The sequence below is a fragment of the Harpia harpyja genome, chromosome 14 (genome assembly GCF_026419915.1).
Source record: "Harpia harpyja isolate bHarHar1 chromosome 14, bHarHar1 primary haplotype, whole genome shotgun sequence".
Taxonomy (NCBI): domain Eukaryota; kingdom Metazoa; phylum Chordata; class Aves; order Accipitriformes; family Accipitridae; genus Harpia; species Harpia harpyja.
The window spans coordinates 35,860,725-35,888,489 of NC_068953.1; the positions used below are offsets into that span (position 1 = coordinate 35,860,725).

Sequence of the window (27,765 nt, forward strand, 5' to 3'; positions counted from 1 at the left end):
GCCCCGCTGCCCGCGTCATCGGCTTCACAAGCCTCGCGAGAGCTAGGCGCCTTCCCTCCCTCGGCTACTTCCGCCCTCCCCGCGGAAGCCTCGCGAGATCTCGCGTCCTTCTCTCCACCGCCTCTCGCGGGCGGGGCGGCCCCAGCTCTCGCGAGACTGCGCCCAGCGCCCGCGGAGGCGGGCGCTGGGCGCAGTCTCGCGAGAGCTGGGGCCGCCCCGCCCGGGCCAGCTTCCCCCCCGCCCCCCCCGGCCCCCCGCTCCCCTCCCCGCAGAGCTAATATGGTCGCCAGCGATGGACCCTGTCAGGCCAGGTCAGTGGGAGCGGGTCTTCCGCCTCCCGCGGGGGCTTCCTCCGACTTCGGGGGACCGCCGTTACCTCCCCCGGCGGGACCCCCACCTTCCCCCCCCGCTGCGGCCTGGGCCGTCGCTTCGATTCGGTCGGCGGCGGAGCGGGGCGACGGCCCGGTCCAAATGCGGTCGTCCGTTCCCCCCCCCCCCCCCCCCCGCCCCCCGGCGGTATGAGGCGGCGGCGCGCGGCGCCTCACGTCTCCCGCCCCGGTCTCGCCTCATTCCCGGCGACCGCCGGCGGCCCTTTGTGCGGGAACGCTGCTCCGGGCCTGCGGCGGGGCGGGAGCGGCCACCCCTTCCCCCGTCGCTCCCCCGCTGCTCCGGGGCACCCGGGGCCCGTTACCGCCCCCGGCGGCGGCCGTACCCCGCCGCGGGAATCGCTTTGTTCTCAGTGGCGGTGGGGCCGGCTTCGGGACCCGCTCGCTCGGCGGCTGTTCCCTTGGGCGCCTGGTCGCGGGTGTAAGCACGTCCCGCCGGGCCTCCCGTTATTCCCGGTGACGGTTTTTGTTTCTCTGTCGGTTCTGTCTGCCGCAGACGCGGCGGCTGAGCGAGGGGTGTCGTGCCCATAAAGGTGTCTGCCCGTAGTGCTGAGGCCTAAACGGTACTCGGCTTAATTTGGGGGGGGTGGTGTCATGTTAATTGTTTGGCTGTTCAAGTGACGCAGTTTTTTGTTAGCTGTTGATGATGCGGCGTTTGCTTTGCAGTGAAAGTGTAACTGTAGTGTATTAAGATCAAAGCAAACGACAAACAAAGGGTAAGTGTTCTGCTGCAGAGCCAACGTTTGGTATTTGTGCTCACGGGAGCAGCTCGGTGATGTCAGAACTAACACCATTTTCCCCGCTGTTTGTAATTAGATTTTATTTTCTTAAACTTTTACTATATGAAGTTTTTTAGGCCTGAGGGAGCATATCGTTGGCACTGCACCTTTAGTTTGACAGCAATTGAATTAAAACGTTCTTTTTGTGAATGACTTCTCTTCTTAAGAAGTTATTTATTCTTTCCACCTAATAGCTGTTATGGGGTTTATTTTTGTCTCTTGTTTGCTTGTCATTAGCCTGGCACTTAATGCTTTATGTTTTCTACGATATTAAAACCTGTATCTCTTATCTGAGTTGGTGAGGTGCATTTATCCTATTTTGTAGATGGTAAACCAAGACAATAAAGGTCAAACGTATTCAGGCGTGCGACTATGCTGATTACTCGCGTGACCTGTATATAGCTAGCATTACAGATACTTTTCAAATGCATCTTAGTCACGTATCTACATCACCAGGTGTCTCAATCCATTTAGAAACCTTTCGATATTACGATTTCCTTACAGTCCTAGAAGAACATTCTTTTTGGTAAAATCAGAAATAAAAAGCTGCTCTTATGAGTTGTCTATCAGCGCTCAAGCCTTCCATTTTTTTATAGCTGTAACTTTTTTTGTTTGTTTTTTTCCCCCCAGGAAGCCCTTACCAGCTCGTAATTGAAGCATTAGGAAACTATCCACAAAAGAAGTTCTACAATGTCTCAAAGCTTGGAGGCGCCAAGTATGGTAATGATAGTTTTTAGTTGTTTGTAACTGGGATGGTACCAGCAGTAAACATGCACTGCTCACACTTTTCCAATCTGTTACTGCCTTATGAAGTTGGTAGGGGGTAATACTTCATGTAGTTTTTTTTTCAGTAAGGGAGAAAGTATAGGTGTTGCTGAAGTTTTCAGCAATACTCCAAATCAGAATAATTTCTCTTTGGGAAAAAATGAAGTGACAGAGAACTCCGACGTAGTACTTAATAAATACAGTTTTTACTGTAATTTTGTACTGCTGCTTGGTGTTCTAGTTCCGCCTTACCAGCAACTTCAGATAGTGGGTAGCTGTGTTTACTAGAACATAGCCACTACTGCATTTGCTGCAGAAGGATGAGGCTTTGTGGTGTTCATACGATTGCTTAATCTCAGCATGTCGTTAGTATGTAATATCACACTAGATGGTATGTGCCAAAAAGACTTTTACTGGGTCTCTGGGTCTGGGTGCCTTTTAAAAAATAAAAAGTATGTGCATATGTGATGGGTGAGGGGAATACATGCAGATGGAGAGAGTTATGGATCAGTGTCAGCTGAAATGCGCTTTACTCTTGCACATAATCAAAACATACTTTCATTATTCTCTCCCTTTGCTTTCACGTTAAACTCCTTCCTAAAATATTTACCTGATGTACATATTAAAGGTATTTGGAATTTTTTTTTTTTCAGTTTTGCAAGGTCTGAATTACTCTCCTATACTTACAGAATTCGTGATGTGTTTCTTAACTAAAAAATTACCTGTGGATATTTCGCTTTAAACTCATATTTGACAGCAGTGATTACTTCCCTCTTGTTTGAAGGGAAGAAGGTGTACAATGGCTGCTGAAACTTTTGTGCAACAGCTGTGGGCTCTTGCAAATTTCTACTACTTGTAATAATGAAGTTAATCTTTCAGATAAGCATATAAGAAGGAGGTAGAATGCTTCTGGTTTTGGCTTTGTCCAGGAAGAAGCAGTAGCATGGTAGTAACAAAACCAGTTGGTTTTACAGCAGTTTTTTGAAAAGCCTCGTGGCAGGAGCGGAAATATAAACAGAAGATACTACTTTCTGCTAAGATGTGCCAAAAACCTTGGAGCAGCAGCGGATATTCCCAAAGATAGTCGGAGAAGGAGTCTAAACAGACTAGACTAAGAGTGTCTTTGTCTTCCAATGGAAACTTCTGTGCAGAAGTTGGAAGCGTCATATTAACTACATATTATCAAGATATTAAATAAAATTTATGCACAGTGAGGGACAGCACTGGTAGCAAATCCAGCACCTGGAATTGCTCATTGCATTTGTTGCTGGAACATTAAGTTTGGGTTTTACCTGTTTGCCCTCTGCCTTCAGGCTTCTAACTATAATCTGACAATAAGTGCCTGTTTAAATTAATAAGATTACTAATGTAAATGGTAATTGATTTATTTGCCAATTTGCTAGGGAGAATCTGATTTTCTAGTGTTTAAAATAGTATTCAGTTATGGGGAAAATGGCAGCTAGAAAGAGCTCAGAATGATTTAGGGCAGAGGGGGCATCTGGAGATCTAGTCCAGCCTCGTGCTGGGAATAGGACTAACTTGGAGAGCCTTTCTCAGCTGAGCTCTGCAGCTCTGTGAGGATGGAGATTCCACCACCTCTCTTGATCCTGTGCTTAACCAACCTCCCTGTGAACTTCTTTTTCCTTGTATCCAGTCACAGTGTCCCTTCCTGCACCTTGTGAGTATTTTTTGTCCTTTCACCATGCACTTCTGAGAAGTTAGGCCTCACCTTCTCTGCAGTTCCTGTTAGGTTGTGGATGACTACAGTTAGCTCACTTTGCTCACCCTGAGAAGAGAAAGCTAACCCAGGTCTCCCAACTGCTCCTGTGTGTTGGGTACGGTGGCCCCATAACCATCTTAGAAGGCCCTTCGCTGGGTGTGATCTCATTTCTTGAGATCTCCTGTATCCTGGGAGGCCCAAAACTGCACACAGTGTTGCAGACGTGAGCTTGCTAGTGCCTAATAGAGAGAAGTAGTCGCTTCTCCATAGCTGGTGGCTGCTGAGCAGCCCATTGAACAGTTAGATTTATCACTGTAAGGATGCACTGCTTATTATTTGTAATCCAAGAAAAAGCAAAACAATTTTCTTCTGGTAACTTGGCTTTTAGATAGTGAGTGGTGGCATTACATCTGATTAGACATGTTTTTGATTACATTCTTGATTATTCTGAGTGACTTGTCTAATTAGACAACAGTGGTTAATACCTGAGAAAGACACACAAGGAGAAAAGAGTAAGCAAATCCTATATTAATAGTTTGTGGACAAACCTCTGGATTAGGTTGAGACCACCAAATTCAACTTTTTTGTTAAAGCCTGAACTTAATTGTTTCACCCTCTTCTTCCAACTAACTTTTTTTACATTTCTCACTGTTCTCAAAGTCATTTGCCTGCTTGAATGGTGCTGAAAATAATGGGATTTGGGGAGAAATGTGAATTAATCTTGATTTTTTTTTTTTGTTTGTTTGCAGTGAGTAGTGACATCTGCTTCTTTTTTCTCCTTCCACTTTTCTTTCTCGTTTCCAGTTCCCTAAATTTTTTCGTACTGCTTCTAGTCAATACCTTAATCCAGATCAGTAACAAACTAAAGTTGTATTTAGTGAAATGTCATTCTTTATATTTGATGAAATGTGTTTAATTTTAGGGCACGTGGCAGACTAGTTTCTGGTCTTCATATCACTGTTTATAAAAAAAATAAAATATAGAAAATATGCTGGCATTGGATGCTTTTCATACCTCAAGTAATGAAATGGTGAAATTTACAGTTAAAAAAAAATTTTTTTGAATGTTCTAACTGTTGTTGCTTTTCACCCACTTCAGTAGTAATCCCAGCTCTAGATCGCGTGCATCTCTCTCCGCCAGCATAGCATACTTTCTTAAATGTCACTGTCTTAACACAGTGTGGTCAAGCCATTGGTATCTTCCATTCAAATCCCATATGATAACTAATCTTCGGCAATGTATACATTATGCAACTCACTGTTCCATATTGTGTAATGAATATCAAGCTGTAGGCAACTGGAAAAGCAGGCTCCTGTAGCTCTTATCCTTCCAATCCCTAGCAAAGTGGAATTCTTTAGAAATGGGAGACGGTAATTTTTAAAAAACTACGTAAGCTGACGGTGTTGCACTACTTAAGTCAGTTACTTTGCTTTACCCTAGATACTCTGCCTTATTCCATACGAGTGTTGTTTGAATCCAGTATCCGTAACTGTGATGGCTTCTTGGTGAAAGAAACAGACGCTATGAACATCTTAGACTGGAAAACAAAACAGAATAATGTTGAAGTGCCCTTCTGTCCTGCCAGAGTTGTTCTTCAAGACTTTACGTAAGTGTGTGTGTGTGCGCGCACGCCAAAACCACTGAAATAATCTGTGTAAACTCACTGAGTTGTATGTACAGTTCTTTGGCTTGAAAATAAATAGCATCTAGCCTTTTGATACTGAAGTATCTCTTTTTCTCAATAGAAACCTGTGCACTGCTGCTGCTATCCAGTAGATTCCTCATGATAATTACATGTGATGCAAAGATAAGAGTTGTTCCACGGGGTACCCTGGTTTTAGTGCAGGTTGGCGAGGCTGAAGCTGTTGGCTTACCAGGAACATTTTACAGGATAAGAGCCAAAACACAAATGGAAGTGGTGACATTTTGGCTGTAGCCAGATGGCTGACAGTTCATTGAAATATATAGAATTCTTTCTTGAGATAACTGAAGATTAAATATTGCTTACTCCACAAGTGTATGTAATTCAATTGAATCCATGAATAATACATACATTTAAAAAGCAGTCTCCTAGGATATTAACTTTCTTTGTGATTTGAGTATGGCATAGGTAAAAGGGCAGTCCTTCAGCAATTTGCAAATATTAAATTTCAGCTGTTTTGCTGACTCATTAACTGTATATTTATCAAGAAGTGAGATAATTAAAAAAAGGAATTGTGATATTAATAATAAAAATGAGGTAACTTATGCTTAGCAAGCGAAGTCAGGAAGATTATATAGTACTGTGTTACATAAACATTGTCCTCACCTCAGTTTTTTACTTGAGGTACACATATCTATGTAATGGCAACAAGAATATTTTTGTAAAATGCTCTGAGCTTCAGAAATGGCTGGCTCTGTAAGAAGAGTAATAATACAAGCTAAGGTGTTAAAATGTGTAGCATGAGCATGGTTTGCATAGCAAGGTTCTATCATAAAGGTAGTAAGTATCTAAAAATTAGTTTTGTAGTAAAGTACCGTAGCACTTCAGAAGCATAGCAAGACAAAAGAGAAATGTAATTCTCTTCTTTGAGATGTTCCTATGTTCTTGTTTGGTAAGTTATCTTCAAACATGCTGTTGATTGTTGTGAATGAGTACCAACTTCATTAACTTTTAAAAATGCTTAAATTTCTTTAAAATTTAGAGAATAGAGCAGTTGGGGTTTATTACCTGAAATAGAACTTGAGTAGATGTAGACTTAAAATTAAAAAGAAGCTTGTATATTTTAGTGAGTTGATGTCCCATGTTATTATACGATTTTGTTTTTCCATCTGTTAGTGGAATTCCAGCAATGGTGGATTTCGCTGCCATGAGGGAAGCTGTGAGAAATGCTGGAGGAGATCCTGTGAAAGTCAATCCTGCCTGCCCAACTGATCTCACTGTTGACCATTCTCTGCAGATTGATTTCAGCAAATGGTAACGTACCTCATTTTTTTGATGAGCCATACATTTTTGTCTGATACTGAAGAATGGATTTACTCTGGTCTTGGTACTATCCCATCAAATCATTTGTCATGTGTGGATCCCTGAAACTACACCTGATGATATTTGAAAGAGGGCTGGATAAAAATGGATAAAATAACACTCCTGAAGGAGAAAAAGAATGGTTGTGAGGGGTTGTGGATAAAGTTGACTGACAGCCCAAATTCTGGGCCAGAGATTGCTGAAATAACTGGATCTGTCATGGTTTCCAGAAAATAGTATGTCTTAAGAGAATGAGGCAGAGGGAGTTTGTAATTTTGCTTTGCCCTGTTTTTACTGTTAATGTTAAACAAAACTTTTTTTTTTTTTTTTAAAGTCACTGCCTTGTCGCTGCCAATCGCTTGCAATCCTGCTGGACATATTGAAAGACTGTCATTTCAGCCGATAGCTTATGACTTTTTTTTTTATGGGCCTGGATTTTACAACAGATTAAAAAAAGCTGCATTTATCTGCAGAGAGAGAAGTACTTGTAGGAGTCTGGAAAAGTACTGGGACTGGAAAACTAACAGCATGGTTTTCCTTTTCTGAGGGGCAGTATTGTGATGAAAACAGCCTGGGGCTGCCTTTTGCTAGAAACATAATACTGCAGAAGAGGAAAAACTCACGTTTTATTCAGTGTTCTCTGAAGTAAACAGTAAATAATGCAGCTCCCCTCCACCTTCTCCTCCACCCTCCATCATGGAGCCTTTCAAACTCATGCAGAATTGTGTAAATTGCTCAAGCTCTTTGGGAATTTTAAAAGTTCACGGGGAAAAAAAGCCTGTGGTCAAATGGACATAGGTGTACAAGTAATTTCTGTAGACCTTACAAATACATACAGGATTTCAGTTTGGTTGGTACTAAAAGAGTGAAGAGCAAGAAGCTAAAAATCATTTGTTGTGTTGCATATGTGTCGTTTCAGTTCTGTGGTCTGTCCAATCTTGGGTCTGGAGGGACAGCTGGTTCGATTGCAATTAGGCTAGCCTAAAATTATCAGAAAGACCAAGTGTTGGCAAGAGGTCTCAACGTGCTGCTTTGTAATGATAAATCCAGCTTCTGTAGTTTCACTTCTGGAAAGCTTACAGGGTCTCAGCAGCTGCTGGTCTATGATAAGAAACCCTCCGCTACAGGATGGTTTGTGCTGCTTTTATGTAGCTTCCATCTCCTGCTGATCAGAGGCTTGTGGACCAAGTTGGGATTTAGACAAGGTATCCTCTGAGGCCATGCACTATCCTGCAGTTTGATAACTAAGTATCTTTCTGTGTTACTGAAGCAGAAGAAAGCAGTGGCTTTAATTATGAATCCATGATTTGGTAAATATTGAGAGGTAAAAAGTAATTCATTTTTCACAACAAGCTTTTGCTCTCATGCGAGGACTGAATATTGTACAAATAGAGGATAGCATGCTATATGGGCTTTATTTAAAAAAAAAACAACCCACTCTCAACCTTTCTGTCTTACCTCTGACTACATTGAATAGTGTATAGGATTTATCTGAGCCTTTGAGAATTTGTATAAAAAGCCTATTAAATAATAAAGTTACATTTCTTTCCTTGAGAAAGCTTTGTCTGTAGTCATTCCTCTGTGGATTTAACAGATCATGTACAGCACTGTCTTAAAAAAAGAAACATGTTCAGCAAGTCCACCACTTGGATGAGGCTCTACCCATACCTTCAGAGTTTAAAACCCTGAGTTTAGCCTTTACAACACTGTTTATAAAGATTTCTGGTCTGTTGTGAACAAATTGAAGGAGTTTTTTATCTGGTGGCAATCTTTCAGACAATCCAGTTCTGTTCACTTACTTATTACCATGCTATGTTACTTAACTAAGCTTATCCAGTGGTAGTTTACTTTGCAACAGGGTTGTAGTATAATAACTATTTTTTTCAGATAATCTTTTATAATCTGTTGAAGGGATTGCATAAAACAAAAAAAACCGAGCAAAATTCCTAATGTCTAAATTATTCTTCTATTTAATGTTACAGTGCAATACAGAATGCTCCAAATCCTGGAGGTGGTGATTCACAGAAGCTGATGGCAAAGCTTTCTCCACTGAAGGCACAGCCTCGGAAGCTACCTTGCAGGGGTCAAACTGCCTGTAAGGGGCCGTGTAGCGCTGGAGATTCGAGTCGCAGCTCAGGACAATTTTCTGCGCAGATTGAGAACACACCTATCCTCTGTCCTTTCCATCTTCAGCCGGTGCCCGAGTATGAAAGCTTCCTTTTTTTAATTATTTGCTCACTTCTTTGTTGTTAAGCACTGCCTGTGACAGTTCATAGAGATGTGATTTTTTTTTTTTTTCCCTAAATGCCCTTCTGTTCTCTTCTTCACATGTGCCATAGACAGGTTTCAGCATCTAGAAGAAGGTCTGATGTAATAGATTTGAATTAGTCTACAATAAATTTTTATTTATTTTTTTTTTTTACAAGAAGGACTTTATGAAGCACAGTGCAGATGGCCAACTGCGTGACTCATGGCTGTGATTTTCAAATTAAATTTTGAGACTTCCCTTGTTTCTTTACAAGGACAACAAAGCATAGGAGTAATCCTCTGTGTGTTACAAAGTGAACCTCATTGAATAAACCAATGAAGTGTTGATTTATTTCTAAAACTAATTTTTAGTTTTTCTGTGAGAACTTTCAAAAGTCTCTGACTCTTAAAGAAGAACTAAGAACTAGCCTATACATCATCCCCCAGCTTCTATGGAATCTCACAGTCCATCTGTCACTGAGTTGAATTCAATGAATATCCTGCCTGTATGTAATGGCCCAGGGGAATCTCATCTATCTGCCTTTTCCAGATTTTCAGTATTATTAACAGATCATTGTGTACCATTCCATCTATGACAATTACATGTAATCATCCTTCTTGTTCAGCTGCCACCTCTTTTGTCTGATAGACTGTTCAGATCCCTATCTTCCTGTGCTGGACAGGTGTAGAATTTAAAAGCTGACCAAATTGGTATCCCACAGTGATATGATGCTGATTGTCTTGGTAATTTTATAGATAGGCAAATATTCCTGCTCCGTACAGGTGTACGAATGCAGAATTAGTGATGTTTTCAGCAATATTGATGTTTCTGGCAGCAAAACAGCAGTGGTATTTATTAAGCTGCAGTCTGAATGGTGACTGTCCCTTGGGGCTTTGCAAAGCAGCATAACTGCTAACCTTCTGACACTGCAGAGAAGAAGGGAAGGGTCATGATGTAAAATACACCTCTAGAGAATTGAGGACTTCCTTCCTTCCTGGTAAAAAGCAAGTGTGTTGTCTTCCTGGTCCACCTTCTCAACGCAGAGGTTATTCCTCTTAAGTTGTGGGTTACTCCTTTATAGTGAGTATCACTATCTCAATAAATAACACTTACTGAGAAAAGGTGGTTTGTTTTATGAGACTGTACTGATGAGTACTTGTGAAGAAAAAACTGTAACTTGGAGGCAAAAAAAATACAGCAATGGAATATTGTTACAATTGCCCTCATGTCCTACTCAGTTGCTAAAGGGCTAGTACTGGACACAGAGTGTTTTTATGTGAACTAGTGAACATCTTGGTTCTTTATTGTGTTGAATTTTGTGGTGTGCAACCTGTAAGACTACTGATTAGGAAAAAAACCAAAGCTTCTGTAGTACATGCTTAAAATAGATCTCTTAAAATGAATATTTTTGAGATCAAATGCTTTAGGCAAACTGTTCCTAGAATAAACATGTTCTCAAGCACAGCACAGATGAAATTGGTTATTTTTCACTGTTTATAGAAAGCTTGCTGCAAGGAAGGCATTATCTTTGTTCTAATAAACCACTTCAAATTGTGCTGCAGGCTTAAATGAGTCTTTCATCAAACAAGCAAAAATAACAACTTGTTCTTCTGTTTGAAATGAATTATGACAGTGCTTGTAAACTTCATATCTTTCTAGGCCTGAGACAGTATTGAAAAATCAAGAGATGGAATTTGGCAGAAATAGAGAGAGGCTTCAGTTTTTTAAGGTATGTCTGTGTACCTGTGGGCTTTGTATTGTGTTTTGGTGGTTTTAAGAGCTTGCTCCATTTGTCTACCAATGTTCAGGTTTAGATAATAAATTAAATGTAATCATTTGGAAATGTCTGACTCTCAAATCTGAATTTAATATGGGAACAGAAAATTGTCTAATAACGTGGTTTGTGACTTTGAATCTAAAAGTTGTTAGGCAGCAGAAGTTCTAAATCTAGGTGTCACTTAAAGGAGAGATAATTTTTTGTAATTCTAACTTGAAGAAGTTTACACTGTTTGATTTGGTTCTTCTCAGTGTGAAGGTAGTGAACAAAGTAAGTATTTATGAAGCATTAGTCTTTTTAATGAGCTCAGTGCCTTACGTCACAATGAGTTTCTGGATAAAAGGTTCTTTTATCCATACTTCTGTTACAAATCTTACTGAAGCAGGAAATGTTGAACAGAGGCTGGTGTTGAGACATGGCTGCTCTCAAACTAGCAGCAGTGCTGGTAAACTTGTTTTTAATGGAAGTCTTGTGTGGTGAACATGGGCTGCTTTGTTGCTAGCCAGGGGTCTGCAGTGTTGGTATTTGATCCTCATCCACTATTGTAACGTGGTTTAGGAATCCAATGCAATGATCTAAAAATCTTTTCATATAGGCAGACTAGGAGGTTTCTTTCTGAAAGTTGCAAATTAGCTTTTACATTATTAAAGAGGGAAACTGCCAAGCTGAATCTTGTTACAAGTTTCCATGTCAGCTTTTTTAAATCTAGCATCCTGAGTTTGCATGTAGCAAGACACTTTTCTAAATTGCATCTTCAGTCTCATCCAGGAGCGTAAAACATAAACTAAATCCTGCTATAAATACAAGTGTTTAGGTTCTGTTGTCTAAATACTAGTCTTAGCTGTGCTCGAAATCAGTTGTGTGAGCTGGGAGGTAAGAGATTTATGCAGCTCTGCTTTTGAAAGGTAGGTATGAATTATTGATTCAGCCTTCAGCAGGAATTGAATGAATGGTTTTGTTGATGATTAAGAATGTATAGAATCCAAGGGGATCGCGTACCTCTGCTTGACAAATGAGCAAAAGCCACTTGCGTAAATAGCAAGTACTGTTTCATTGCATGTTAGTTTTGTCTTTTTAGTTATGTTCTAAGAATTGAATCTATCTTTGGAAAAAATGCAACTCTCTTTTTTTCTCATTTTGGAAAAATTACAGTGGAGTTCAAAGGTTTTCAAGAATATTTCCATAATTCCACCTGAGACTGGAATGGCGCACCAAGTTAACTTGGAATATTTGTCGAGAGTTGTTTTTGAAGTTAAAGATTTCCTATATCCAGATAGCGTGGTTGGCACAGATTCTCATATGACCATGGTAAATGGTTTGGGTATCTTGGGCTGGGGTAAGTATGCTAAGAATAACTTGATAGCACTTTGAAGGGCATACTAAAGCATTACTGAGAAATACTTTCTTCCCACTGGATATTTGTATCTCAAGCATAACAAACTCTGTCTTGAATTATTCTTCAGAATTTTATTTTGTCAAAAAATAATCTCAACTAATGTTTCTTTCCATCGAGAAACTGCTTTTTGTAATTTAAAGAAAAAATAGCCAAAAACCAGTTGATATTCAAGTAAGTGCTGTTTGTACATGCAGTATAAAATTTGTATGAAGGTTTCGTTTCTCTTGGAAAGTTAATTTTAGATATAAATATTTTCTGGTTGACTGTGAAGTCTAACTTCAGCAGTAGTCTTGCTTGATTTTATTTTTCATGTACAAAAATTTATCAGAGAACTACATTTCTTGCTGTAGCCTTTAGGCTTAATAGGGAGGCTTTTGTTAGATTGTAGGACCTCAATATATTTAGTGTTGGTTACTTAAACTGATGAAAAGCAACCTAATACTCTTGTCTCCTTCCAGGCGTTGGGGGGATTGAAACAGAAGCAGTGATGCTGGGGATGCCGGTTACTCTGACTTTGCCTGAGGTTGTTGGGTGTGAACTGACAGGCGCAGCCAGCCCACTTGCTACATCCATAGATATTGTTCTAAGCATTACAAAGGTAAGAGTTTGATGCCTTTTCAAACGAAGCAAAGTTTGTTGCAAGTTCTACCTGTGGTGGTTGAGAACTGAATTACATGCTGGGAGTATTTTTAGTACACCTTTAATCATGGCAGAGCAGTAAGATACAAATCATCTCTAACCATTTTTATTTAATAGTCCTCCAAAGTAGTGTTTTTTTGCTTTTCCCTCTATAGTGGTTTATTTACAGGCCCTCTTTCACTAAATAATAATAATAATGAAAAAAAAAAAGTACGGGGGCAGGGGAGAGAAGCCCTGTTTTCCATTTTTCTCCTGCTGATAGCATGCAGGCTTCTTCCCTAGCTCAGAAACTTTTTCTGGATACCCTTTCTGTTCTAAAACACTCTTGCAAGATGCAAGGCCTATCTATGGTTGTAAGCTGGTATAACTCAAGAACATATTTTCTGAAGACAGGGTTTTGCCAGGGTGGCTCAAGCTGTCACTGTTGCAGTAGGTGAGGAGCTAGCATCAAAGCATTGAAGAGCTGTGATTGCTTGGAAAATACATTCTTCTTTCTGGCATGATGCCTTAAAAAGCATGTATCTGTTCTTGACTAGGAAATCTGAAGAACTCGGTTGCAGATGGAGGTGTGTTTTATTATGTCAACTTCCTGTGTAGATTTTTAGAACTCAGTATGTTAATGGGGCTTGGAGTTTTTTTGCAAATGTGGGCCTTAAGGTTTCAGCTTTTTGTTTTAAACGTTCATGCCTCGCTAACTGCGAATTGTTGCAACAAACGTTGCTCGCATTGTACCTCTTCACGTAACAAATGTTGTTGTGTGTTCTTTAAACAGCATCTTAGGCAAGCTGATGTCGCTGGAAAATTTGTTGAGTTTTTTGGGAGTGGAGTTTCCCAGCTGTCTGTAGCAGACCGAACCACAATAGCAAATATGTGTCCTGAATATGGTGCTATTCTGAGCTTTTTCCCTGTTGATAATGTGACATTGAAGCACTTAAAGCATACAGGTAAAGATGAAATTAAAGTAGGGATTCATTGTAATAGTGTTTTAGATATGTGGCAATAAGTTTTTTGCTTAAAACTCCATAGCTCTTAAACAGTGACTTTCTGCAGAGTTCTGATGTGGATTTAATGCATAAAATTCTGCTGTACAGTAACAGGCTGTGTCATGGGATATACTTGGCTACGACTTTTATCCTGTAGAATCTCATGCATCTGAGTAATACCTGCCACAAAAATTGTACCATACATATTTACTGTTCGCTAGTTTTTGCGGACGCTTAGTATGTGGCATTTGGGTCTGAGTTTATTGGCATGGCTGTTTTCTTGTGGCCTATTTTGTCTCTATGTATCCCATGTATTTAAGTGAGGCTGTAGTTTTTGTATGCATGACACTGGCATGTGGATAGCTGACTTGCACTTGAGGTTTGTGTCCAGTCTGGTTCATTTGTCTAGTACCTGATTTACTAACATCGTGTCATTTTTCAACATCCAGAGTCCTTGTTTTTGAAAGGATGTGTAAACCTTTAAAAGAAAAGTATTAAGAAAATTCTCACTTGTATTTTGAGAAGTGTATGGAATATAATTCTTCTCGATATGAAATGAATCCCTTAACCACCTGTAGATTCCCTACATTATAGGAATAATCATAAAATGATTACTAGAAATAAGTGAAACTGCAAAACAAATCACAACATGTTTCTGATTTTTTTCACAATGATTTTTTTCCTTTGAAGAGCATTATTTCACTGACGTTTCAAGCTAAGCTAGAAGGATGTCAATTCCTTATCAAGATACTGCAAATAGAGAAAGCCACAGGGTAATAGATATCAAAAAAAGCTCATTCACATTAGTAAGCCTTTCTGAAACTGAAATCTGTCACTTTTAAATACGAGTTAGACATTTTTAATTTAATAGCAAACGTGTTTTGCCTGGTCAGTTCAGAGCAAATGAAACATTTTCTAACAGCAGCCAGTAATATTGGCTGTTATCAACTAAGCACGTGATCTGTATTAAATAGGTAAATATTAATAGCGAAAAGCTTATGAACTTCAGGGACAAATCTGTAAATTTAGAGTTACAACTGCTAAAGTTGAAACAGCTTATTTTGTTCCTTGATATAAGAAGAAAAGTTAAGCTAATTTAAAAAAAAAAAAATTAAAAAGTATTCTAATTTGTGTATCATTCCTGAATAGCTTGTGGAGGTCAGAGTACGGAAGTGGTGTGCCTTGGAAAAAAAGTACTTTGGATGATATGCTTAAAACAATCTTAATTTCTGAGAATTGTGTGTTTTGTTTTATTTGGGTTTTTTATGTGACTTTTCTCATGTTTGAAATAACCTTCCTAAGGTTTTGACAAGGCCAAGCTTGAGGTCATGGAAGCATATCTTAAAGCTGTGAAGTTATTTAGAAATGATGAGAGTTCTTCCAGACAACCTGAGTATTCCCAGGTATGCTTGAAATGACTTGTTTCTGTATGTTTGATTCTCATAATAACTACTGCTGATTTAACAATTTTATCTCCTGCTGTAATTTTCATTGCTTTAATAAAGGTTGCATTTATTAACTCAAAATTTTGAGAAGTAGAGTATGTTTGCAAAATATAGAGAGGGTAGGGGAAAGAAGGGAAGTACAATTATGTTCATGTCAACTAACAGATACTGAATTCCTATCACTCCTGAGTGATCACGTAAGTCTTATGGATGGTAGAAAAGTTAGGGGTAGTGTTCAAACGCTTGGAATAGGATGAATAGCCTTTTACAGTGGGCGGTCTTTAAAACTCTGGGCTTCCATTTTCTTGTCTCAGGGCATTCAAATTTAAACAAAAGAGGTCCCGGATGTCTTGAGTATATTCAGTGTAATGTTGGGCTGGGATGGGTAATGCATGCCTTTTCTCTGTTTCTTTTTTTTTTAGGTAGTGCAAATTAGTCTAAGTTCTATAATTCCATATGTCAGTGGCCCCAAGAGGTCCCAAGATAGAGTGGCTGTTAATAACATGAAAAGTGACTTCCAAGCCTGCTTAAATGAAAAGGTTTGTACAACTGATGTACTCTTCAAAAGGTACTTCCTATAATCTACATGAATAAATTTTGTCACTTATTCCTTGCATATCTGCTGGGCCCTCCTTATTAACAGCTTATCCAATTATATTCTTGTGTCCTGAGGATAGTAGCTGGTAAATCATAGGTGTGTTTGTCAGGAACAGAACTTACAGACATCCTTAATTTCACAGTTTAGATTGCTAGGGAGGAAAAACTTCAAGTTAAATAATAAATAGCGTAAGTCTAGGAAACATTTTCTCATTTTCAGAGTTATTTTAAACAGCTGCATTTTACTTAATTTCCAAAACAGAATTACCATAAGAAAAGAAAATTCATCATATCTTAAAGGAGATGCAGGAAGACTTCTAAGATTTGTAGCTAATCAGTGTTCTGGATTCTTAATTTAGCAAGTGATTTTTGCTTGCAGCTTTACTTGACTTCACAGAGGAAATGTTTTTATTCTGAAGGTGATAATTTTTGGTTACGAATATGCATAGGTATCTAAGAACACAGGTAACACAGGAATGCGTCTTCATTTTTAGTGTTTCTCGTTGAAGAGTGGCAGCATTATTAGAAACATATACACTTACTCTGTAAAAATTCTTTCTGTTGGTTTTATCATTTCTGGCTTGTGATGAGGTGTATAATACAGAATGATCGGTTGTGCTGGAGAGAGAGAGAGAAATCATAACTGATTGTGGATCACAGAATGGTTGAGGTTGAAAGGGACCTCTGGAGGATGACTGAGTGCTGAAGAGCTGCAGGGTGTGAAATGTTAATTGACCTAGTCTGCTTTTAGTTATCATCCTCTTCCAATTAAAATCTCGGGCATGCTTCTAGTTCAGAAACAAGTATTGTACAGAGTTAGACACGTAGTCATAAGGGACTGCTCTTTCGTGTGTAGCAGGAAATGAGTGTGGGATCAACTGTGCTTTGACTGGCATTTGTTCACAATTGTTGCAAAGTTAAAGCAATGATGAAGAAAGAAGGATGAGACCACTGTATACCTGGAGAGAGGCATGAACTGAGGGCTGCTTTAAAATCTGTTTAAGGAATGGGACAACTGAGGATTATTGTAAAATGAGGGTTCACTTGGTCTTGCTATAATGTCATACTTTCTGTACTATAATAACTGCTAACATGTATTTTTGTCATCTAGTCTGGTGTTAAAGGGTTTCAGATTGCAGTTGAGAAACAGAATGACATTGTACCTGTTCAGTATGAAGGAAATGAATACAAGCTATCTCATGGCTGCATTGTCATTGCTGCAGTTATCAGCTGTACAAATAATTGTAATCCATCTGTCATGCTTGCTGCAGGTATGTTGTGACTAGTGACAACTAACTTGATCTTAATGGTGCTCCCATGTTTACACAGCCTTTACCTTCACTTTTGTAGGTTCTCTGTAATAACTTGACCTAAAGGTTTGAAACTGTAAACTTTTAGCCTTAAACTTGTTGTGTGTTCTGGAGGTTATATAATGAAAGTTACTTTTCAATAATACAATCTCAAAATTTGTGTCATAAAGCAGTATTAATGATAGTAATTACAAAATACTTCAACAGGTAACCAGTTTTAGGGCTCTTTTCAGATGGATGCACATAACAACATGATGCAGGAGGTGGGCTTTAGCTTTGACTCCATCCTGGATGATGGTAGCTTGAACTATAGTTAACTTACAGAGTCTGGAAAGAAAATCCATATTTGGTGAACAGTTGTGCTGTGCTTTAGTCACTGGTTAAGGAGTATGTGCCGTACCTTCACAAGCTGCATACAATTTTCCCAGAACAGCTAATCCCCTGTTAGACCTTGCTTTCTTCTTTTGAGGTCCTCTGTGGCCAAGGCAAGCTTCCCTTTAAGGCTGTGTGGCCTGTATCAGAAGAAGAATAAATGGATTTGCACTGTCAGCTAGAACATGGGAAAGAGATTTTTCTTATAGAAAATGGGCATCTACATTATAGGAATGGGAACAAAAACCTGAATGATATTGTTATGAGTTAAGAAACTTTATTCAGGCAAGTAGTTGCTTTAATATTTAACAAACTGAAGGTCTACTAATCCTCCGGGGCTTTTATGCTTAATTTAACTAAGGTAGCATCATGTAGATGTTCTTTTAAGGGATATACAAAACATAAGATGTCTCTTTTTTTTTTTTTTTTTTTTCTTGGTAGGACTCCTGGCCAAAAAAGCTGTTGAAGCTGGCCTAGTGGTTAAGCCCTACATAAGAACAAGTTTATCACCAGGCAGTGGAATGGTTACGCATTACCTCAGTTCCAGTGGAGTATTACCATACCTCAGTAAGCTTGGGTAAGTTGTGACTCCCACTTCATTTGTCATTTTAGGTCACAGGGTCATCGTACACAGGGGTTTTATACAGGTTGATAAATATGGCTGCTGTTCATTTTGGGCTGGCTAATTCTTAACTTACTGGATTGTTATTTTAACTGCTTGTTGACTTGAAGTTCTTTTACTCCATTTTATTCCCACCTTACAATTTACTGTGTTAGATCACTACCTCATCTGAGCTCTGTTTTTTCAGTAGCCATCTGCTTAATTGTAAGTGTCTTCCAGGACAGGATGCGCTTGTTTATATGTTTTAAAAGTGGAAGCTGGGTGTAAATTTATCAGGGCAGTCTGTATTAGTCTTCACTTAACATTGCTGCTGTCATGGATTGTTTAGCATGTTTCTGGTTGCTCTGTAGCAATAACAATTAGATTATGTTCATAATTCTGTAACAGTGCCCAGCTGTGCTCTGTGAGGAGTGTTACTGCCTTTGCTTTGCCATTACCTATGGAACTAATAACGTCTTGAGATAGTTTATTTGACTTATCTTGATGGATTACAAAAATGTAACCTTGTATCTTCCTGTTTGCATCAGTGAGATGTAGTGTCTGCTGTTCACTTCCTAAAAAGTTTAATTGTCAAAGGAAAAAAAAAATCTTCGTAATGATTGCTAATAAAAGAAGGAGCTGTTTTGCTGACAAATTGCTTGTAATCATTTAATGTGTTACGTGATTGTTTCTTTTCCAATGTAGGTTTGAGGTTGTCGGTTATGGGTGTTCAACCTGTGTTGGAAACACTGCCCCCTTGCCAGAAGCCATCAGGAATGCAATAAAACAGGTAAAGCTCTAAGGCTTGTTGAAAACAGAAATATGGTTCTCACCCAGTTAAGTGATCAAGAAATACAGTAATCCATGCAAAGTACACTTTCTTGTTGGTTTGGACTCTGCATGACCTTTTTGCACATCTGCATGTCAGAGGGAGACCATGGTAATTCATTGCTATGTAAAATAAATGTAATAAATAATATTTGTAGCATACAGATATAAATTACAAGATAAATATAGAGGATCTAATCTTACGGAGGATGCAATGTGTAGACTTTGTATCAAATGAAGAGGGTTTTAAAGAGCTACATGGTTGAGTGATTTTAACCAGCAGTGTCTAAACAGCCACAGCATTTTTCTCCTGTGAAGCAGAAGAAAAATACAACAAATAAAAAGCAGGAGAGGAGTTCACTGAAGTGACTGGAGAACACATCAGAGGGTCAAGAGTGAAAAGGAGGAAGGGTGGTGGGAGAGAGCAAAATGCCTTTAAATTGAAGTGCAAGAATAAATATTTGAAGTGCAATGTTAAAATCACATCTGACTTAGTCAACAAAAAATAGCACAAGCTGTTGAAGTACCACAGAGTCCCAGAAAAATACATATGGGTCTGCCTTTCAGGGTGATATAATTGCCTGTGGAGTATTGTCCGGAACAAAGAACTTTGAAGGACGTCTCTGTGACTGTGTCCGTGCCAACTACCTTGCTTCTCCACCGCTAGTAGTTGCTTATGCTATTGCAGGCACTGTTAGAATAGACTTTGAAACTGAGCCTTTGGGTAAGTATTTCCTTATGTCTTCTATTTCAGCATCTAATGCATACGTAGATGAGGTTTCTTCACATGCATTTCAGCATACAAAACTGGTATATTTGAAGAGAAAGCCCAGTCATATCTGGTGTTGCTTGTAGCTAAAGCAAAGCATCTGCTTAACTGATAAATTCTTTGCATATTTGATACCATCTGTGAAGACCTGAATATATATGTATTTATCTTCTAATATAAAGTCTTATATTCTATTCTTCAAAATTACTGTTCTGTTTAAAATCTTACTCAGGCACTGGCTTTAACGGCAAAAGTATTTACTTACGAGATATTTGGCCCACACGAAAAGAACTTCACACAGTGGAGGAAGAGTGTGTGATATCATCCATGTTTAAGGAATTGAAAGAAAAAATGGAGGTAAGAATGGTCTCTTGTTCTACATGACTTAAAGATTGCATTTCATTGTAGCTTTATAATATCTTCCAGTTGAACATGATTTGGTTTGTCAGTTATTTCCATTAATGTAAAGGGGGACTTAACTGAGATGGATACTTGTATTAAATAGTGATTCTTAAGTAATATTCAGTGAGGTAACTTGCAGAATATAATAGAAATTAAAAAGAAAATCACCAGTAAGTCTTTGGTTTCAGAATGTAAAAAGATCATAAACCAATTTCTCTATTCTTTTTGATTAATTTTCTTTTTTGTAGAAAGGAAACAAACGATGGAATTTACTGGAAGCACCTGAGTCAACTTTATTTCCCTGGGATTTAAAATCTACTTACATCAGATGTCCTTCCTTTTTTGATAAACTTGTAAGTACATTGGATCTATCCACCAGATTATACGCATTGCATTTAAGTAGAGGAAGAGCTATTCCAGTAAAGCTTTGATGTTTAAGTAACAAATTTGATTATCACTAATATTTCTCAGTCTTTTAAATACTGTTTTTATCTCTGGAATGAATGGAGCCTGTACATCAGTGTGCCTTCATATATCGCGGATATGTTTTGTGTCCCTAAGGATCTTGGAAGAAAAATGTGTTTCTTATTTTTTTTTGTTGGTGGTGTCGTTCCCCCCACCGCTGCCCTCTTCCCTTTTAGGCCAAAGAACCGGTTTCACCACAACCGATTGAAAATGCCCATGTCTTGCTCTATTTGGGAGATTCTGTAACTACAGATCACATATCCCCTGCTGGAAGCATTGCAAGGAGTAGTGCTGCTGCTAAGTATCTGACCAACAAAGGGTAAGGACTTTTTATGTTAAACAGCTCTAACTGTATCAGAGGACTGCTTTGCATGCCAAATAACTGATGAGCACTGTTGCTTTCCTTTATAAATGCCTGTCTGCATGAAGTGGAGATTATACATGGATAAGCAAAGTAGTAACTGTTACTGGTGTTTGTAAGTAATCACCTGTCTTGCAATCCCAGTAATCACCCTTCTTGCAGTCTCTTAAGCTTACAACAAACAGCTGAGACGTACTCTTAAAGAACTCATTCTCACAGCTGTTGTTACAGTAATGTCTGCTGCCAAATGCATGCCAAAGCAAAAATAATTTACTAACAAATCAGGTGACTGATCTTCTATTAATGTGAGCTTAGTCACTGTTACTGTCATCGGCTTCAAGAACAGTCAGATAGATGCACAGAACAGATCAGAAGCTCTAGAAATATATATAGTTTAAAAAAAAACGAAGCCAGTTTTATAAATGAGTGTGACTGGTGCTCTAATTTACCTCTGCATCAGTGAGCATCCTGCAGCAGTAGTGGGTGCCTGTCACCTCCTGCTGAAGTTCTGAAAAGACACAGAACACAATGCGGTGCTGAGCTATTCAGTGTCACACCTCTGCTGAATATTTTGGAAATTATATTGTTGCGTTATATTCCAAAGGTATATTGTTATTACAGTATCGGTGAAGCGTGACAAAATAATAGCTTGTGGTGTGGAGTCTTCTTTCAAACTATTGCATTCAGTCTGAACGAGTAGTATTATGAGAAGGAAAGAATTAATGGGCCTTTAATCCCAGGATGGTCGTTTGATTTATGAGTAAAGCTCTCATTTTGGTACAACACTTGTTAATAAATATGCTGGTAGAGGTTAAGAGGATTATTAAACAGGCTTGTTTCCTATAACAGTCTCCCCATAATTCTTCTGTAAGTCCCATACTGCTCGTAGCACTTTATAATAAAGTCACAGAAAATGAATTCAAAATTGCAGCTTTCCTTGTGAATAATCTAGCAATGATTTAGACATTTTGTTCATGGTTTATAATAATTACATTTGTTGGATGAATAGTTCTTTACATCTTACACTGAAAACTTAGAGATGCTGCAATAATTACAGAAATCATAACACCATTTTAAACCAGGTAACCTTTAAAATAACTGATGCCCTCTTAAATATTTTTTTTATTCTAGACTCACACCTCGTGAATTCAACTCTTACGGAGCTCGAAGAGGTAATGATGCTGTGATGACAAGAGGTACCTTTGCAAATATCAAGCTTCTGAATAAGTTCATAGGAAAACCAGCTCCTAAGACAATTCACTTCCCATCAGGACAAACGGTAAAAATATATTTGTTTGCATAGCTACTCTGAAATTGCGATGTCGATTTAGAACTTGCTCAAACTATTTCACTTTGTTACTCCACAGCTAGATGTGTTTGAAGCAGCGGACTTGTACCAGAAAGAAGGCATCCCTGTAATTATTCTAGCAGGAAAGAAGTATGGACTGGGTAGCTCAAGAGACTGGGCTGCGAAAGGGCCTTTTTTACTGGTACTGCTGGTTTGTTTGGTTTTGGGGTGTGTTTTTGGTTTTTCTGGAAATACCTAAACCCACATTGTTTAGTTTGGGGCATGAATGTGTTTAGAAACTGTCCTCAATCTTGAATATAATACCACGTTTTGTTTTTAAAGACTTCTTAATAGGCGGTGCTACAGTCTTCATAGAAGAGAATCACTACTCAGGATAAATCTGAATTTCCTAATTATGTCACTTACCATCTTAGACTCCAGACTTTGAGATAAATTAGAGTTTTATCTAGTGCTGACCTCTATTTGCTCTCCATGGGGTATTAAGTATCTACCTATTGGAGACTAATTTCCACTAACATGCAGAATATCTTCTGGGTCAGCCATTTATTCATGTGGAGTAATGGAAGCAACTGCATTTGGTCTGGGATTTTCTGCCCGCTAACTACAGCATGGTCACTGTCTGTTATAAAACTCCATTTCATACTGTATGGGCCAGATCTGGCTTATTTACTTTCATCTAGCTGTAAAGCTAAAAGATGTTACCTACTTACTTACAGGACTCGTACAGAAGCGCTGTCTTTACTCTTCAGTTTGAATTGCAAGATTTTGGACATAATGTGTATTTGAAGCTTACTTCTGCATTTCACTCTGACTACTGTACTGAAATACAAAATCACTTGTATTTTTGCAGGGTGTTAAAGCTGTCCTAGCTGAAAGCTATGAGAAGGTTCATAAAAGTCAGTTGATTGGAATTGGCATAGCTCCACTTCAGTTTCTTCCTGGGGAAAATCCAAGTACTTTGGGCCTCACTGGGAGAGAGCAATTTTCTGTATTGTTCCCTCCAGAGCTGTCGCCCGGAATGACTTTGGATGTTAAGGTATCTTTGCAATATTTTGTTAAATTTCTTTGTTGAATGTACTGATGATTGAAAGCATAGAAAGAAAAGTTAATCTTGGTGATTGAAAGCAGGAAAAAACAAAACTTAATTCTCTTTGAAAGTAAGCTTGTAGTCTTGCCTGATGTTTGTCATGACTATTGAAGTTTCCCAAAGTACATATGCACATGTTCTTTCTATGCAACTTTTTATGTGACCTCAAATTCTTGGTTGTTCTTTTGGGCATTGTTTACCCCCTCATGGGTACTGTATTAGGGTAGAATTGAGTCTCGTCTCTCATTCAGACTCTTTTAAAGACAAGGGTGCAACTGTTTGAGAGAGGCTTCAGCTTTCCATTCTGTGTAAAGGAACCATATGCCCATAATAACACACACTGCACTGTCTTAGGGAAATGGCTTTTTCTTTGTTATCAATAGGTATGTAGCGTGCTCCCAGCTGGATCTAAACTGTGCAGTAAAATAAGCCTTCATTCTGTTCCCCGCAGTGTCTCGGATCTGCAGTGGCGGATAAGCGGGTTGAATTTGCTTGTGTTCAACAAACTTGGGGTTAGAATGTTAACGGAGAATAAGCAGGGGGAAGTGAAAGCAAAACTCTTAATTGGTCTCTCTTTTTTGCTTTTGTTTTGAAGACAAGCACTGGAAAAGTATTCAGCGTGATTGCCTTGTTTGAAAACGACATGGAGATAACTTTATACAAATATGGTGGAAGTCTAAACTTTGTGGCTCGAAGATTCTTATAGTAGCTACTGACTATATGGGTACCTTGCATAACTGGTAATTCTGAAAATGCCTTGTGTGAACCCAGGAATCTGTACTGTGGAACTGCAAACAGTCCTAGTGTGCTCAGAGTTACTTCGTCCATGGATGTAAAAGATTGTGAATCATTGTAACTGCAACAAGATCCTTCCTGATTTTAAATAATATTCTAATGGTGCTATTAAACATTGCTAAAATCAACATGTGTATTGTGGCAGAGAGCTGTAAGTATGGAGGGGATGTTTTATCAGACCATTTTGTAAATAAACTATGCGAAATCTGAAACTGATTGTGCTGAAGATTATTATGTAAGAAGATTTTCTGCAGTTATTTCCACTCAGTTTTTGCACCTGTAAATCTGTGTACTGCTGTTTGTTGGTTTAAGGGTAGCAGATGGTATGGAATGTTAAAGGCCAAACAGAATTTTTTTTTTTTTTTTTTTTAACTTTTTTCATCCAGAGCTTAAAACAGATATTCAGTTTTTAATTTCTTGCTTTTTAGGTTATGGGCTGAACAAAAAGCAGTCCACATGAGGCCCATGGTATCCTGTATCACAGATCATGACTTTCTTACCTTTATTATGGGATTATATTTCATCTGGATCCAGATTTAAAACTGCTCATGCTATGAAATGTTGTGTGCTTAGAAGTATGGGAAACACCTATGCATTTAAAAAAATGCTCGCAATTATTTTGTTCATGCAGGTTAAGTGTAGCACCCAGCTTTTTGGCAAGCTGCAGCGTCCTTTGAAGTTTGTCATAGCTACTTCAAGGAATGCAGTTTGTCATTTATGACATCAGTTTTTACTGTACTGTCTGTGATATCATTAGACAAAGTACCTCCCCTTAGTATTTTAACCTTTAAAAATCTTTAAAAACATTTATTAGGACTGTTTAAATTCCTCTGCTTTAAATACAACCTGTGTCTCATAAGTTGTACTTACTTGTCAAATATTAAATACCTGAGGTAGCCTTACTGCCCTTTAACACTTTCTAATATGCTGTTAGTTTACAGCTCTTCCAAATAAGCACCACGTTCCCCTGCTGAAGATCCTCGAATACTGAAAAAATCTGTCTCTTAAGCCACTGCAACTTCTACAAATTTAATTGTCAGCACATTGATGGTAAAAACCCTGTTCCATATTTAATATTAACAGAAGATGCACCGTTTCTGCAAAAGTGCTTGTTTTACCACTTAACTAAGCATTGATAGCTTCTAACCTGTGCAAGTGAGTCCTCAGCTTCAAGATGCTATTTCTGTGCTCCTGTATCTTGAAAAGCTTCATAATACTGCTTACGGTTTACGTAGAGATTAATTTCTTCTGGAGAACAAAACTGCAATAACTTGCCTATAAATTGTCAAGATTTTGCTTTAAGATTTTTTGCTCATGATAAACATTGTCTTAAATATCAAAACTTTCAAGAGGACTATATTAGCTTTACTACATGTGCTTTCAATTTATAACCAGACACTAAGCTAGTTGACTTGCAAGCTAACAGATGGACCATGCAAATCTTTAAATAGTGTGTTTCTGACATTCCTGAAGAAAAAAAAGCAAAAACAAAACCAAAAAAGCCCTGGCATAATTATATCATTACAATATATTCATTTTTTGACAGTTCAAATGCCAAATTAATTTGACTTCACTGGCATAACTTTGATACACCTTTTTTATTTTATTGGACAAAGTTCCCTAAAGTTTGAAATTCTGTATAATCTGTTTCTATATTTGCCTAGTTTTGCTGTGGTTTTCTTTTAGTCAAGATAGAAACCATGCTGGTGACTCCTACCACTGATATGGGTGATAAATCAATGCATTCTTGAATACTACATTCATTTGAATGCTGAATGAGTTTCTGTTCTGTGGTACACTTTTGCTAATTTTACCCAGAGTTATTGATCTTATTTCTTATACAACAGTGTCTAATACTGGTTTTTTTCCCAGCTCAAAGGTATATTCTTGATATAGTTCAAGAAAATGCATGTTCATTATTGGGGAGCAAATAGGAACTTAGTGCTGGCGCATAATGATGCCTCGTGCAGATGATAAATACACAACTACAAGCCTATTTAAAACTTGTGTAACTGCTAATGCTTGAACGGAACACAGCCTCCCACCCTCTCTAGTGCAGTAACACACTCCTTGCTTCAGAAGGAGACAGTGATCCAAGCCATGTGAAGGAAACCAGTATTGTGAAGTTAAGTGCAATTTCAAGGGATGTGACTTATCCGCAAGCTGTCACCAATGAAGCTAGTCATCTCTCTTAAGAGACATGATGGATTTCATTACCATAGCAACTACTTTAAATCTGCCGCACTCCTATGTCTTAATGAAAGACAGCTTTTGAGCTGTGCTTTGGCACAGTTGCTGTTCAACTTCAGGCTCCTGCTGTTGCTGCTGCAGTGAGTCCAGCCCCAAATATGCCGAAGTCAATAATAGCATCTTTGTGAGTTGTGCAGACTGACTCCTACCCTTAAGATCTGTCCGCCTGGAGTGTAGTGGGTGCTGCGAGGAACAGCACTACTTATGTACCCATCTCCTGCTTCTCACGTGGTAGCGAGCTGCCAGTAAAGATAACACTTGCCTGATTATCCATGGTCATGTGCCTGTCCCCTCTCCCTTGTGCAGCAGTGAATGTTGTAAAGTCCAGTTCAACAGCCCAGCAGCAAAGGGAAGATGTTTAACTTTGGACACGCTGCTAGGATCCTATGAGCTTTAGATGAGGAAGAGTGACATCTGCTTTCTGGCAGCAGCAGGGTACGGTACAGTCAGAGGATTGCTGTGATCACACGCAAACAAACATGGTTCAACTAGACCTCTTTATAGTATCTTAAAGCATAGGAGGAAATGTACCTTTTTGAAGAAGTGACTCAGTGTGTTAGATGTATTTAACCTAGACTTCTCTCTCCATTTTTATTTGGGGGAAGAATCTATTCCAATTTTTCTAAATGTTTTCTCTCCTTGCACCCCTCTTCCTCCCTCCCCCTCCCAAACTACAAAGCTTTGAGATAGTGTTGATGTTTATACATTTTACACCTAAGTATGAGGACATGAAACTGTGTATATTAATCATATTTAAGCAACTGCAAATCAATGTCTGCTGTTTAAAGCCAACAGAACAGTGTAAGTTTTAAGTTCAGTAAGTATTGTATAGATATATCTTAAGTTCAGCTGATGACAATTGTGCATAAAATGTTACTGATGCTGTAAATTATTTTTAATAAAGAAAATTATATCACAGTTGTTGTATGTTACCATCTATTTTGAATACATAGTATGGAATACACTTAAAATGGTACAGTAAGTATGTATGAAAAGGTGGGGTGAATAAGGAAAAGGGTATAATTATGCATGTTTTCTTTTCTCATTAGGAGTGTCTCACATGTGGGCTTCCAAAGCATGTTTAGTTGGTGTAGAAAGAGGCTTTCTGTGTTAGTTGAGCTCCAGGTACTAGTCTGGATATTATCTCATATGCTTTTTGAATAACCTTTTTTTTTTTTTTTTTCAACAAAATGTCTAATTCAGAATCTAGATCAAATCCTGTATTAAAGCAAGCTCTCGACCAAGGTTAGATTTATGGCACGTAGAGCTTACAGCTATGACAAGATCTTAAAGAGTGATTTGGGGGTGTCTGACACTGACCCACCTCTGAAGACTCGCTTTCAGAAGAGGCATTAGACTTGCATCCAACACAGAGATGCTAAATTACTCAAGTCTTATCTTTCTTACAGGTAGTGGTAAGAGAGGCCAAAGTACAACCTTAGTCCTGTGCGTTGCCTCACAACCGTGGGGTTCTTCC

General features: G+C 38.6%; 1 protein-coding gene across 6 annotated transcripts; it reads left to right on the top strand.

Annotated features, from left to right (window-relative positions):
* The first annotated feature begins 242 nt into the window (after window positions 1-242).
* On the top strand, window positions 243-27,206 carry IREB2 (iron responsive element binding protein 2). 6 transcript variants are annotated; one of them, XM_052809124.1, is made up of 22 exons: window positions 243-311; window positions 1,796-1,885; window positions 5,091-5,256; window positions 6,469-6,606; window positions 8,637-8,858; window positions 10,562-10,631; window positions 11,832-12,015; window positions 12,534-12,673; window positions 13,487-13,658; window positions 15,000-15,100; window positions 15,565-15,681; window positions 16,851-17,010; window positions 17,863-17,998; window positions 18,728-18,812; window positions 19,418-19,574; window positions 19,852-19,976; window positions 20,270-20,374; window positions 20,663-20,805; window positions 21,979-22,126; window positions 22,215-22,337; window positions 23,007-23,192; window positions 23,839-27,206. In XM_052809124.1, exons 1-22 carry the CDS (start codon window positions 293-295, stop codon window positions 23,947-23,949), a joined length of 2,898 nt encoding a protein of 965 aa, XP_052665084.1. In that variant the 5' UTR covers window positions 243-292; the 3' UTR covers window positions 23,950-27,206. The 6 variants fall into 6 exon arrangements, 5 of the variants coding, with proteins under 5 accessions (XP_052665084.1, XP_052665088.1, XP_052665086.1 ...); XM_052809126.1 differs by lacking the exon at window positions 243-311 and adding an exon at window positions 897-919; XM_052809125.1 differs by lacking the exon at window positions 243-311 and adding an exon at window positions 910-929.
* Window positions 27,207-27,765: the final 559 nt, after the last annotated feature.

Bases quoted from the DNA above. Each gene is read 5' to 3' on its own strand.
- IREB2 (XM_052809124.1), top strand. The intron at 1,886-5,090 runs GTAATGATAGTT...GCTTTACCCTAG, and splicing joins GCTTGGAGGCGCCAAGTATG to ATACTCTGCCTTATTCCATA. The intron at 10,632-11,831 runs GTATGTCTGTGT...GAAAAATTACAG, and splicing joins AGAGGCTTCAGTTTTTTAAG to TGGAGTTCAAAGGTTTTCAA.